This window comes from Camelus dromedarius, chromosome 18, assembly GCF_036321535.1.
Source record: "Camelus dromedarius isolate mCamDro1 chromosome 18, mCamDro1.pat, whole genome shotgun sequence".
In the NCBI taxonomy this organism is placed as follows: domain Eukaryota; kingdom Metazoa; phylum Chordata; class Mammalia; order Artiodactyla; family Camelidae; genus Camelus; species Camelus dromedarius.
Window position 1 is genome coordinate 12,934,815 of NC_087453.1, and position 13,811 is coordinate 12,948,625.

The 13,811-nt window shown below is 46.9% G+C and overlaps 1 protein-coding gene across 4 annotated transcripts in view; it reads right to left on the reverse strand.

Annotated features, from left to right (window-relative positions):
• Positions 1-1,046: 1,046 nt before the first annotated feature.
• TOX2 (TOX high mobility group box family member 2) overlaps positions 1,047-13,811 on the reverse strand; it is a 120,567-nt gene continuing 107,802 nt past the window's right edge. For all 4 annotated transcript variants that reach the window (XM_031433770.2, XM_031433771.2, XM_010977738.3 and 1 more), the window contains exons 4-9: positions 7,755-7,994; positions 5,217-5,444; positions 4,674-4,754; positions 3,468-3,863; positions 2,616-2,743; positions 1,047-1,807 (exon numbers count right to left, since the gene is read on the reverse strand). In XM_031433770.2, coding sequence (XP_031289630.2) covers positions 1,771-1,807; positions 2,616-2,743; positions 3,468-3,863; positions 4,674-4,754; positions 5,217-5,444; positions 7,755-7,994 — 1,110 coding nt within the window. In that variant the 3' untranslated portion in view covers positions 1,047-1,770. The remainder of the gene's footprint in view (positions 1,808-2,615; positions 2,744-3,467; positions 3,864-4,673; positions 4,755-5,216; positions 5,445-7,754; positions 7,995-13,811) is intronic.

Here is a 13,811-nt window from a genome sequence, read left to right on the forward strand (position 1 = left end):
TTTGGCTGGTTTTCCTTTTTTTCTTTTTCCAAAGTGAATTACAAAACGCCCTTCAGTGAGGAGACTGCGCACAGAGAAATTGCGCCCCACCCTGGAGGCTGTTATCTGGGCCAAGCGGGGTTACAGGATTGGAGAACAAAGGCCAGACACGTGGAGCCTCCTCTGTCCAGCTCCTGGGCCTGGTTTGGGGTGCCAGCACCTGCCCCCACCTCAACATAGCTGCGTCATGGGGCCCAAGAGCTGCGGTCTCCCCAAAGCTCCTCTACACCAGGCGACTGTGGTTTTTCCAGGAACAGTCAAAGTAGCCACATAATTATTATTATTATTTTTGAAGTATCACCACCTAACACCTGTCAGGAAACCTGGTTAAGAGGGCCTAGTCTGGAACACTGCCTACACTTGGGTTTGGAGGCGTCTCCCTGGTCCCACGGGCTCCTGTTACCCTGAACCCACCTCTCACCTCCTCCAGAATGGGAGCTTCCAGAGGACAGAGGCCCCATCGGTGGTGAGGGACTGGTGGGGGAGCGGTTCGCCATGGTCACCTGCCAGTGAGGGCTCCCTGCATGGCCAGCACTCCATGCCAGAGACCCTACGAATCATCGCAAGAAGCCTGAGTGTTCGCACCATCATTACTGTAGACAGCAAGACTGAGGCCAGCGAGGCTCTGTCACCCATAAAGACCCCGGGGTTTGGGACATGGCAGGAGGGACCTTGCCCTCAGTCTGACCGACACCAGGGGCTTTGTCCTGGCCAAGCCACCACCAAAGGCCACTCCAGAAGGCCTGGCCCTGGCTTGCCAAGAGCAAGAAGAGACAGGCTTGTTTCCAACTTTTCAGAAGTTTTATTATAAAGAAGTTTGAGAGAAGCACTGGGCACCGAGACAGACAATTTGCAGGGTCAGAAAACAGCTGCAAACATTAAGAACCCAAACCCAAACCAAACCCCCAAACCACGCACACTTTATGATAAACGGCATTTTTGTTTTCAATTGTTCTTCATAAATAGACAAGTTGTTTTTGGTCATTTTAAATAGATGGAGGATGTACAATTCAAAAAAAAAAAAAAAAAAAAAAGAAAGCGCCATGTCTCTGAGTGTGGCTGTAAACTGTCCGGTTCTTGCTGTACAGATGGTGAAATGGTTTGGCAGCCTCTTTTGTGCATGTCTCCCGTAAGATAAAACTTTAAAAAAAAATGTGCTAAGGGTCATATAAAATGCTTTTTACCTTAAAGGAAACTACCTTCCCCCCCACAAGATAATCTTACAGATGTTTTCAGCACAGTTCTAAAACACTTAGTCAACTAGTACTTACACGGAGCCAGCAGTTTATAAGTTTCATAATCTCTGGTTCACACCATAAAACCGTATTTGCACGTCTGTGGCTGAGCTGCCCCCGCCCCATGTACCTGGGGGTGGGTTTCTGTTAGAGAGAGAGCCGTCCAGGGGCAGCTCACACGAGCCTGGGCTGGGGCCAGACGTCCAGACGTAGGGTACAGTGGCAGGGCGAGGAGCGGGGTCCACAGTAACCCTGGTGCAAGCAGGTCAGGGGGCGGAAGGTTCCGGCAGGTTCTTTGGGCTGGTGGTGGGCGGCGGGCTGCCTCTGCAGAGTCTGGTGGGAGGTCGAGGAAGAGACTCAACCCTGGGGTGTCAGCTTGTCACTGCTCTCTCTCCTCCATCACCCCGCTTCCTGCCAAGGCCTCCTTCTGCTGTCAGCTCTTCAGGCTCTGAGCAGCGCCCTTCCAGCAAGCCTCGGGGAGGAGATGGAGGCGCGCTTAGGTGAGGTAGAGCGACTTATCCCTCGGGAGCAGGCTGGGGAGAGAGGAGGGACCATCAGGGCTGATGTGATCCCCCACCCCTACCTAATGCGACGCCCAGCCTGCAGGGGACTGGACACAGAGTCCAGGGCACATCAGGACACTAGCCCTTCACCCATCTCCGGATTCGGCTGCACCTCTGAGGATGAATGAGGGGCACGTGCTGGTCCCTCCCTGACTGTCTACCAAACAACCCTCCTGGAATCCTGGCGGGGGACCACCTGTTCCTCAATGCTGAGGATACAAAATGCTCGAACCTCGAGGTGGGGCCAATACTGTGGTATGATTGGTATCCAGGGCTCCAGTGGGATCAGGCTGAAGTCAGTCTCCAGCTGAGGCCATGCCCTCTGAGGCTCCCTCCCTGCTTGTCCTGCCTCCCTCCCCCACCTTCTCCTGCAAATTCTCCCTGAACATGTACACGTCATCAAGCACCCAAATCCCTGCCCCAGTCTCTGCTCCTAGGGGACCTGAGCAAAGACAGACGGCCCAGCTATCAATGTCATGTGCAAGCACGTGTGAACATAACCAGATGCAAAGCGAAGCCACAACACAGAGCTGGGCCTGTTTCCCTGGTTCAGGGCCTGGCGCCGGACCAGCTGAGTCCCTCTGGGGCCCTGCTTTGCTCTGTGATCTCTCCTGAAGACAGCGGGCACCCAGTGCCCACAAGGACCCCCGCAGGGCTGACAGTGACCTGCAGTGTCCCCCTCACCTCTTCCCACCCCCCATCATCCCGTCCCCACCCTTCATGGGTCAGCAGGACAAGGGCAGTGCTAACATTGGGTGGGTGGGGGGGGAGGGCCAACCTGCAGGTGCTGATGCCACACTCCCCGCTGGGGTAACTGCTGTCCCAGTCTCCGCTGCTCGTGGGGTTGGATGGGCCAGGGGAGCGGGATCCGGAACCACTGGGGAACTCAGAGATGTGAGGAAAGTCCTGCCATGGGGGGGAGGAGGAGGCGGGTGAGCCAAGGAGGGGAACGGGGTACACGTCTCAGGCAGCTAGTGGGGACGGGAGCTGTGTGCGCCTGAGGGTGAGCCCAGAGACACCTCCCCAGCTTATAAAAATCTCTGCTCTGCCTCTCCGCCTGGACTGCTTCTTTCTTTTCCCCAGCAGAGCACCTTCTGAAAAATTCAACCCCATCTTAGCTGCATCGGGGGTGTGTGTGTGTGTGTGTGTGTGTGTGTGTGTGTGTGTGTGCATGTGAAGGACCTTCCTTTCCTGGACCTCAGCATCCCACTCTGTAAAATAGAGTTATTGGGCTGAGTGACCTCCCAGGGCCAAGTAAGCCTTGTAATTACCAGTGTCTGTGGAACAATTAGTAGGGTCAAGCTTCAAAGGCTTTGGGGAGGGTCAGGAGCTAGGGCTGACCTAGCAGAAGTCATGGTGGCCTTAGCCCCTCCAGCCAAACAACAGAAATGGACGCAGGTTGAGGGGAGGAGAGCCTGGGATACCTTAAGAATCTGAAGAATCTGTCTGGCAACTTACCAACTGTTCACTGCAGCCAGTACATCTCAGACAAGGTGTACTAGCCCCATTTCACAGATGTGGTAACTGAGGCTCAGAGAGCTAAGGGGCCAAGGCTGAGGTTAAATCCCAAGTTGCCTCCCCTTTCCACAAGGGGTCCCCTAGGGGCATGTTCTTGCTGGGCCCTGCTTACCTGTGGCCCTGGCGGTGAGGGGCTCATGGCCAGCTGCACCTGGAGCGCCATGGGCGTGGGCAGGACAGGAGGCTGGGGGGCTGGGGACATGCTAACAGGTGGACTGAGGAGGGTGCCCTGGGCGTGGGGGGGCAGTGGCAGCTGCTGGTGCAGGGTAGGGCTGAGAGGGAAGGAGGGGGGCGGCGGTGGGGATGCGCTGAGGCCCGGCAGCAGCGACTTGGAGCCCAGTGTCCGGGCGAGGCTGGCGGGAGAGGCCCCGCTGCGGAAGGCCTGCAGGTCGGATGGCGTCAGGAAGGAGGCCAGGCCAGGCATGGCGTACATGGGCTGCTTGGGTGGGAGCATTTTGGCTGGTGGGTTCGCCTGAGTGCCCTTGGTCTCACCCTGGTCGGGGGAGCTCTGGAAGGAGACAGACACCGATCACTCTGGAGAAGGTGGATAAGCCAGAACTTGGGCCACGAGGCCATGTGGTTCTGCAACCTACTGGCATGGCTTCTGGCTGGCTGTTGAGCCCCTTGGGGAGAGCCCTGGACTAACCTGAGATAATTCAGGGTCCCACCACACTGAGCTCTGACCATCCAACTACCCCTCGCTTTAATCCCTGGGGGCTCCCCTGCCCACAGGGGAATCCACACTCTTAGAATCATCCAGCTGGGCTAGCCTCTATTTATGCTTCTCTCCAGCCTCTGTGCCTTTGCATATGTTGTTCCCTTGACCCAGGACATGCTCTTTGCTTGGCCCTTTATGGCCTAACCCAGAAGCCATGTTCTCTGCAGCAGCTTCCAGACCTGCCCCCACCCCCGCCCCCGACTTGGACCACACATCCACCGCCATGCTGAGCGTCCTCCGATGCCAGTGTGGACAGAGGCAGCAGAGAGTGTGGTCAGGAGTATGGGCCACATTTGAAGACTGGCAAAGACTGGGTTTGAATCATGGTACTGCCACTTAACAAGCTGGATAATTCCAGGCAAGTTGTTTAACTCCTCTGAGTATCGGGTTTTTGTTGAGAATTACATGAAATGAGATGCATATAAAGTACCCAGCGTGACCCCGGCACACAGTAGGTGCACTGGAGAAGTGAGCACATGGGTCTTATCTATCCCTTCCAAGACCTATGGTGCTGACCGTTCCCCTGGGCCTTGGTTCTTGCTCTGTCACTCAAGTGGCCCCACTCTTAGCAGAGCTGGGCCTCGGGACTGCAGGGGTTACCTTGGAGACGAGGCTGGCCCTGTAGGTTGCCAGAGCCTTCAGGTACTCCTTCTTTGCCGCTTCTGTCTTCCTCTTGTAGGCCTGAAAGGTCCAAGAGGTGGGCAACATCGGGGAGAGGTTAGATGGTCAGCCTGAGGTCACACAGCTGGCAACTAGCCTTTGCCTGTGAGCTAGGCCTGCTCCTGTTCCCCCGAAGGCCCTTGAGACCAGGCCATAGGAATACGGTCAGTGGACAGGAAAGCTCTGGCCTGGCCCCCAGACTATCAGAGTTGGAGGCACAGGATGGACGGAGATGCTTGTTCTCATTTTCTAGATGAGGAAGCAGAGGCCCACTTTCCTCTCCACTTAGCCAAGCTGCTAGTGAACGCAGCTGGAAAGGAGCCGAACTGGAAGAAACCTACCTTCCCAGCTTAGAGATGGGCAAACTGACCCCGGTGAAGACGTCTGCAGGAGCCTCTAGTTCCAGAGGCTGGGCCTGGCTTTAGACCTTCCAGGTCCAACCTCAAAGCCTTGGGGGGTGGCCCAGAAAGGGCTGGGGCTCACCTGCTTCTGCTCCTCTCCCAAGCTGTCCCACATGGAGGCCACGATTTTGGACACATCCCCAAAGGTGGCACTGGGGTTCTGTCCCTTGATGGCGGCCTGAGTGTCTCTGAAGAAGAGCGCATAGGCTGACACGGGTTTCTGCGGCTCATTGGGGTCCTTCTTCTTCTTCTTCTTTGGGTTCTTGGCCTTTTTGCCTGGGTCAGCTGAGGGTCTCTTCTCTCCTGACATCTGCCCGGGCGAGAGGAGTCAGACAACCAGAGAAGCCCAGGGCCTCCTGCCAGAGGGCACCTGTCTCAGCCTCAGGCAGAGCTGGACTTCCCTCAGCTGTCCCCTGCTTGCCCAGCCCTGCTCACACACGGGCAGCCCCTGGGGGCTGGCCACCCCGGACCTGAACACACACACACGCACACATGCCCAGGTTATGAGCCCTGCCTGGGTGTTTCATTTAACTCCTTAATGAGAATCAGCATGATGGCAAAGTTGATTCAAAGAAATACAAGAGAAAGAGATTGATTAATGCCCAACAGAGCAATAAACCTATCACCTTTGGGGCTTTTCATCTTTTTTTCCTGGACAGAAGTCATTTGCATCTCCACAGGGAAAAATTAATTTGCCTTGCAATCAGACAAAAATTGTTTACATCTTTATCACTTTTTCCCCAAGTTAACATCTCCCTGTATGGAGTGTAAAGCCCCCTAATCAATAACGAAGGAGGAATCAAAACAAAGGTACGCTCTCCCAGAGAATCAGATAATTCTGGAATGAGCCTGTTAGACGATGCTGTGATACGCCATTGAAAGAACGTGCAGTTATTGGTTTTTGGACTATTTCCAAGTTTTGGAGATATGTGTGTGTGTGTGTGTATATATATATGTTTTTTTATTTTTTTTTCTTAACAGCTCTCTCCTCTATGAGCACAAATAATCATTGATTACATAGGACTGGTCTCTTCCACCACATTTCAGCTGTGCTACTTGGAGCGCATGGCTTCATCCCCCTGCCCTCTTTGAAGTTTTTGGATGGGGTGAGGTTAACGTAACTGTCATCAGGTGTGGCCTCGGAAGCAGTTACACTCCAGGACCACAATACTGTGAGCATCTGACTTAGGGCATCTTCCCTGCGTGGGGAGAGGGTGGGAATGCTCACCACAGTTTAGAACTCTCAGGCCACCTAGGGACCAAGGATTTTGGTCAAAGGCCCTGGATCCTGCAGTTGAAGACCATGGCTCTATGCATCAAGAAAAGGAAGGTGACGCCATGGATTGATAAGGAAACCACAGGCCAGCAGACAGGACTCAGGCCTGCACCTCTGAGGGGCAGTGTGGGGCAGTCTGCAGCCCCCTTGGTTCTGGCCCTGAGTGTCTCTCTGCAGCCGCCCACCTCTCCAAGCCTCAGCTCCGTGAGCCCCAGGGCGAGACTCTAACAGGACAGGGAGGTGGGTGCACCTTGTAACCGGAGAGCTGGGCAGACGTGGCCTTGCAGGTGGTTGGGAGGGCATATGCTGGAGCCCGACTGCAACCACCTCGGTTGAATGCCTGGTTCTGTGACATTTGATAAATTACTTAACCTCTCTGTGCCTCAGTTTCCTCATTGGCCAGTCAGAGAAAATAACAACACCTACCACACAGGGGTGTGATGAGGGTTACTTGGATTCACATCCTTCGTGCCCTTAGAAAAGTGTCTGGCCCCTGGAAGTGTTTTAGAACTGGTTGTTAAATTAAAAAAATAAAATAAAATAAAAACCACCCCTGCCTGGACTACACTAGAGACCAAGTTATCCTGAGGATGGAGCTAGACCAGGGGCCAGAGGCGCCCACCCCAGCCACTCTGTTAGGTGGCACCAGCCCCTTGGTTATCACCCCAGGCCTCTGCAGGGACACCGCGTGGAAAGGGGTGAGAGGCCCTGAGGAAGAAGAAAGGGAGGCAGGAGTTGTGGGACCAAGTCTTGATTCTGCCACCATCTCACTGGGAGATTCTGGGCAAGCACATCCACCCCTGGCCATTCTTGGCCTCTGTTTCCTGCCCCAGTAAAACAAGGTCCTCTCCCGCAGGGAGGGAGATTTAGAGTCAGTGTAGAGAAAAGACTGCAGCCAGGACAGGTGGTGAACTCTCATCCCTGACATGTTCTTGAAAGGGCAGGACCATCCCTGGTCCCAGGGACGTGGAGGGGGAAGGCACGGCCCCACCTGGAGGAGCGAATCACTTTTACTGCTCCAGCCACCAGTCAGTGCTGCCCAGAGGTGCCCACTGCTGGACCACACATCTTTGTGGTTCTCCTAAGTGGCCAAAATACGTGGCCCTGAGGATCTTGCCAAAGCCATCAACGCCACTGAAATGATCCACTGACCATTCAGAAGGAAGATTTCACCATGTTTCCCCAGAATTTTCCTCCCCCTTGTTTTCCAGCAAAGGGTACAGTTACCCGCTTCTAGACTTTTCTAGAGGTAGGTGATGCTCACATCCATGCAGGGGCTGTCCCCTTGTTGATGGGAGGGCATCTTAAGGCATCTTTAGGCTTTGCATCTGCACCCCTACATACCTTGAAATGCGCTTCTGACTCCTCCTCCTGAGTTGAACTGGAGGGAGAGGGGGTCGCAGACTTGCTCCCTGGGGGGGATGGGGAGCTGTGGGCGATGCCGCTCCGGATGCCCATCTGAGAAATGAGCTGGGACTGGCTGAGGGCGCTCATGTGGCTGGCCAGCATCGCCGGGCGGCCCAGCAGGGGCCCTGGCCGGCCCGAGTCATAGGCAGCAACCTCCGAGTGGACCATCTCCTGGATCTAAGAGAGGAGGAGAGGGCATGTTGAGTTAGAAAGGACCACTACGTCTGCGTTAGGGGACTTGGGGCAGGGGGTGCACTCTGAGCTGTGGCTCTCCCACGGCTCCCTGAGAGGCGAGCGTCCATTCTCTTCTGACCTCTGCATGACTCAGTGCACCTGTAGGGGGGCCCACGGCTCCTGAACAGTTTGCCATTCTGTTGATACTCACCTTGGACAGATGGTCAGCATCTCAGCCCTTGCTCGAGAGCCCAGTCCAGCTGTGAATAGATCATTTTATGATACTGGGTTTTCCCCCTGGAACACGGTATATCTTTACATTTATTCACTATGCAGCATGAGAGCAAAGAGCACAGACACTGGAAGCTGACTGCATTTTGAATCCTGGTTCTGCTGCTTATACACTGTGACTTTAGCTAAGTTACTTAACCTCTCTGTGCCTTAGTTCCTTCACTGAAAAATTCGGGTAATGATTAAGCCCACCTTCTACGGTTGTTAAGGATTAAATGTGCTTGGCACACAGTAAATCCTACACTGTATAAGGGTTTGTTAAATACATAGAATAAATAAATCCCTTAATAAAAATTTGTACTTTTTTTCGCAGTAGGTCAGTAATTTTTTCATTAACTATTCCCCATGATATTTTCTAACTGGTTATTTTTGGAATATAAAGAAAGCTACTTATTTTTACATACAGGCATTTCTCATACTAAACACATTTAGAATAGTGTGTACTTTTCACCTAAAAATTTTATATATACCCACACACACTCTGTTCAGTGAGGCATACCAATTTGCATACTCTTATAATTATGTTTATTTCCTCTGAATTTGTGGTTAAATTCTAATTTCTAATGTCCAGTATCTGTGTTTTCCTCTCACTTTTTCTTCATTAGGCAAGCTCACAGGTTTTCAATTTTTTTCATTTTGTGGGATTTTTTTTTCCTCTTCAAAAGAATCAAATCTCAAATTTATCATGTCTACTCCATCTCTGTTTTCTAATTCTTCAATACCTAATTTTATCCTTATTAATCTCTTCCTCTGATTTTTGAAGATTCATGATTCCTGCTTCCCCCTCAATTCTGAGTCTCATTTTCAATTCACTGTTCTCATTCTCAAGGTTTAGAAATAAATTTTCCCCTGACCATGACCTTAACATTTTGCAGACATCATCATGTGAGATTTTCATTATTGTTCTTTTTATGTATTTATTTTTAAATTTTAGTTTTCATTTCCTCTCTCATTGAATAGATACTTAAGAAGAGTTTTGAAATTTCTAAGAGGTTAACATTTTTTATTGTTTTTTCCTTTTTGCTACAAATTTCTAGTAACAATAGTGATCAAAGAAAACGGTCCATACTGTTGAACTTCTGAGAATGTATTCAGGTTCCTTTAGGACACAAATATGTTTAAATTCTGCATACACTTCACAGTATTTAAGGGCAAAGAATGAGCTGTGCTTACAGGTTAATCTGACTGTATAACTTAATTTATAACCGTCTTACCAGTGGTGATTATACTATTTCGATTTCTTTGGTTTATCTAAGTCGCCTACAACTTTTCTGCTCCCATCCAACTCGCCCTTTAATGCTTAAAGTGTTTATTTTGGGAGTCTGATGCTGGTTTTTATGAAAAAGAAAGCTGGCAATTATACCTTCATTATGGATTGAACTTCCGTGTTATTATAAAGTGTTTCATTTTTTAATCTCATGTTTGCCTTGAATTCAGGGGAGTCTGATATGAACATTCCTGTCCTCGTCTATATATATGTACTTGTTTGAGTTTGTCTGGCCGTTCTTCATTTCTGAGGAACTTTCTTTTTTACGTGTCTCTCGGTTTTCAATTTTTTAGGGTTATCTTTGTCAGATGTTGGGTTTTGTGTTATGGTCAGCTTTAGAAAAAGAACCGAGCTGTTTCTCTTTTTCTTTATGTCCTGGAAGAGTATAAATAACAAAGAAATAATATTTTCCTTAGAGAACTGAAAGAGTTTAGATATAAAACCATCTGAGGCCCAGCGTTTTTTGAAAGACTGGTTTTCACAGTATTTCCCATGGCTAATTGGTTTAAATTAGTTTCCATGTTCTCTTGAGTTACTTTGGTTATATTCATATATATATGTACACATGTATCTAGAAAATCGTATTCTTGATCCACATTTTTAACACTACTAGCACATAACTGGGATACTATTATCATATTTTAAACCCACTCTGTGGTTTGAAATGGCCATTCTCAATTGTATATTGTGAAGGCGTGTTGCTTTTTCATGTTTTCCTTCTCAAAAGTTTCTGTATTTTTAACTGTCCGAAGAACCAGTTCTTATATTTAAAAAATTAATTTGACAGCTTTTCTGATCATTCACTAAATTTTGCTTTCCTCTATTACTACTGACTTCAGGTATCATATGTTGCTTTTTATATAGCTTTTCAAATTAACCAATTTACTTATTTTCACTTTTTCTTTTTTAATAATAGAAGTACTTAGGGCAAGGGTTCAAACATTTTGAACACTTCTGCCGTGTAGGAGATATTTCTGGCTTTTAACCAGGAGGATAGGATGTTGCTACTGACATCTAGCAGGTACAGGGGCCAGGGAAGCTGCCAAACACCCTGTAACGCACAGGATGCCCCCGACAAAGAATTAAGTGTCCCAGAATGTCAAGACTGCTAATGCTTAGAAGTTCTGCTCTGTCACAGTGATTTTTCCTCATGAGGAGGACTGTAGCTGTATCATAGAGATACTTTTAAAATACACTACAACTGAAGATTTAATTTTCCTTTTTACCCTAAAGTTATTTGGAAAAGAATCTTTATTTAACGTATCCTTTTGGGATTGTGGTCAGAGAACATGACTCCTAGAATTCTATCTTTTTGGTATTGAAGTTTTCATTATGGCTTAAGATATTAACTTCTGTAAAACTTCCGTGTACCACTGAAACAATGTTTACTCTGGAATGCACACATTTCTCTATGTGTCTATTCAATAAACTGTTTTGACTACTTTAGCTGGGGAATCTTGAGAAAAATGAGTTAAAGCCTCCCACTACTAGTGTGACTCTGTCAGCTTCTCTATAGAATTTAAACAGATTTTCTTTTTATTTATTGATGTGAAGTTATTCTTTCCCACAAATGTCCCAGAATACTCTATTTTCATTATGGTCCCTCCTTGTTAATTAAAAAAAAAAGTATCTTTGTCTCAACTAATGTTTCTATCTTAAATCCTACTCTATCTATGGCAATTATCACTCTATTCCTCCACTGTTTTATTTTTGTTTGCATCACTCTAAGTGCGAAATTTGTAAATGGCATATAGGTAGATTTTGTTTCCGAGTTCTTAATATAATAGATTGTGAAATACATATTTGATTATTATATTAATCATAAAGTAACCTGAGAAACAGACTTAGAGTGAACTGTTTTAAAGAGTAGAAGGTTTTACAAACAATCCGATTAAAAAATGGGCAAAGGACTTGAATAGACACCTTGAAGACATACAAATGGTCAACAGGTACATGAAAAGGTGCTGTTGTTGACGACAACATCCCTAGTCACCAGGGAAATGCAAACCAAAGCCACAATGAGATATCACCTCGCACCTGTTAGAATGGATGTTATCAAAAAGACAAGAGATAATCTAGTGTTGGCAAGGGTGTGACAAAGGGGGACCTCTGTACACTGTCAGTGGGAATGTAAAATTGGTGCAGCTACTATGGAAAACAGTATGGAGGTTCCTCAAAAACTTAAAACCAGAACTACCATATGATCCAACAATCTCACTTCTGATTATCTATCCCAAAGAAATGAAATCACTAGCTCCAGGAGATAGCTGCACCCCCGTCCATGGTCACTGCAGCAGCATTCCCAACAGCCAAGTCATGGAAACAACCTAAGCATCCATGAACAGATGAGCTGATAAAGAAAATGTGGTACAATGTTGCTCAGCCATAAAAAAGAAGGAAACGCTGCCTTTTCCAACAATATGGATGGACCTTGAGAGCATTATGCTAAATGAGATAAATCAGACAGAGAAAGACAAAACACTTTATGTTTTCCTATGTGGGATCTAAAAAAGCTGAACTCAAAGAAATAAAGAGTAGAATGGTGGACACCAGGGCCAAGGGGGTGAAGGTGGTCAAAGGATGTAAACTTCCAACAAATACAATGTATAAATTCTGGGAATCTAATGTACCACCTGGTGACTCTGATTAAGAATACTATATTATATACTTAAAAGTTATTAAGAGAGTAGATCTTATATGTTATCACCACACACACACCACACACACGCACACAAACACACAAAGGTAACTATGTGAGGGATGAGGTATTAATGAACCTTATTGCGGTAATCATGTCACAATACATACATGCATCGAATCATCACGTTGTATACCTTAAACTTAACCTACATTAAATGTCAGTAATATCTCAATAAAGCTGGCAAATTTTTTTAAACACTTAAATAAAAAATAGAAGGTTTTAAAATCTATTCTCTAAATATCTCTTTTCCATTTCAGTATGTATACATTCTCCCTTCCACGAATCTTAAACAAGAATCCAACATTATTTCTTCAAGGGCAAATTGGCCTTGGGACTCTGTGTTTACGGCTTGTTTTTTGCTTCTTCTTCTTTTTTTTATTTCATGGCTGCCTGCTTTAAAATTCTTCCACCAGACAGTCCTGACTCAGTAGTTTATATTGCCAACACTTGATAATGGCAGACTTTGAATTTTCGCAGATCTGTTAAGTCTGAAATGCTCCCAAAGTTGTCCCAATTTGCACTGCCCTGTTTCCTAGAGAGGTCAAATGCCTTTTCATACCATTTGGGTTTCTATTTATAGAATTATAATGTTGGGAATGTAAATCAGTTAGATAAACATTTTAGGAAGCATTCTGATAACACATATCCTATAATTGAGCAATTCTACTCCAAGATATTTACTGTAAAGAACTTTCCCTGGTACACAAGAAGACACATATACTGCAGAAAATTTTAAAGACTTTGAAATGGGCAGGTGAGTTTCCTTTCAATGGCATGCTGGCTGTGGGCTAGTGGACCTCGCGGTTTTCTGTTTCTATAGGAATGTGTGCCTTTGTCTTTGACTAGGCTATTTTACGACTTTGTAAGCTGTACAAAAATGATATTAGTGCAACTTATCTTTTTATCATTAAATTTTTAAAAATAGTGGTAAAATACACATAACATAAAATTTACCATCTTAACCATTTTTAAGTATGTAGTTCAGTGGTATTAAGTATATTCACATTGTTGTGCCACCATCACTACTATCCATCTCCAGGGCTCTGTCCATCTTGCAAAACTGAAAACTCTGTATCTATTAAACAATAACTTCCTATTCCTTCCTCCCTGCAGCCCTTGGCAACCACCATTTTACTGCTATGAAATTTGACTACTAGTCTATGAATTTGACCACCCTACGTACCACCTGTAAGTGGAATCATACAGTATTCTGTAACTGGCTTATTTCACTTTGCATAATGTCCTTAATGTTCATCCATGTTGTAGCCTGTGTCAGAATTTCCTTTCCTTTAAAGGCTAAATAAAACTCCATTGTATGCATATACCACATTTTGTTTATCCATTCACCAACTGATGGACACTTGGATTGCTTCCATGTTGTAGCTATTAAGAATAATGTTGCTATGAACATGGATGTACAAACATCTCTTTAAGACCCTGCTACCAATTCTTTTGGGTATATGCCCAGGAATATAATTGCTGGACCATATAGTAATTCTATTTTTAATTTTTGAGTAACTGCCATATCATTATCCATAGAGGCTGCACCATTTTACATTTC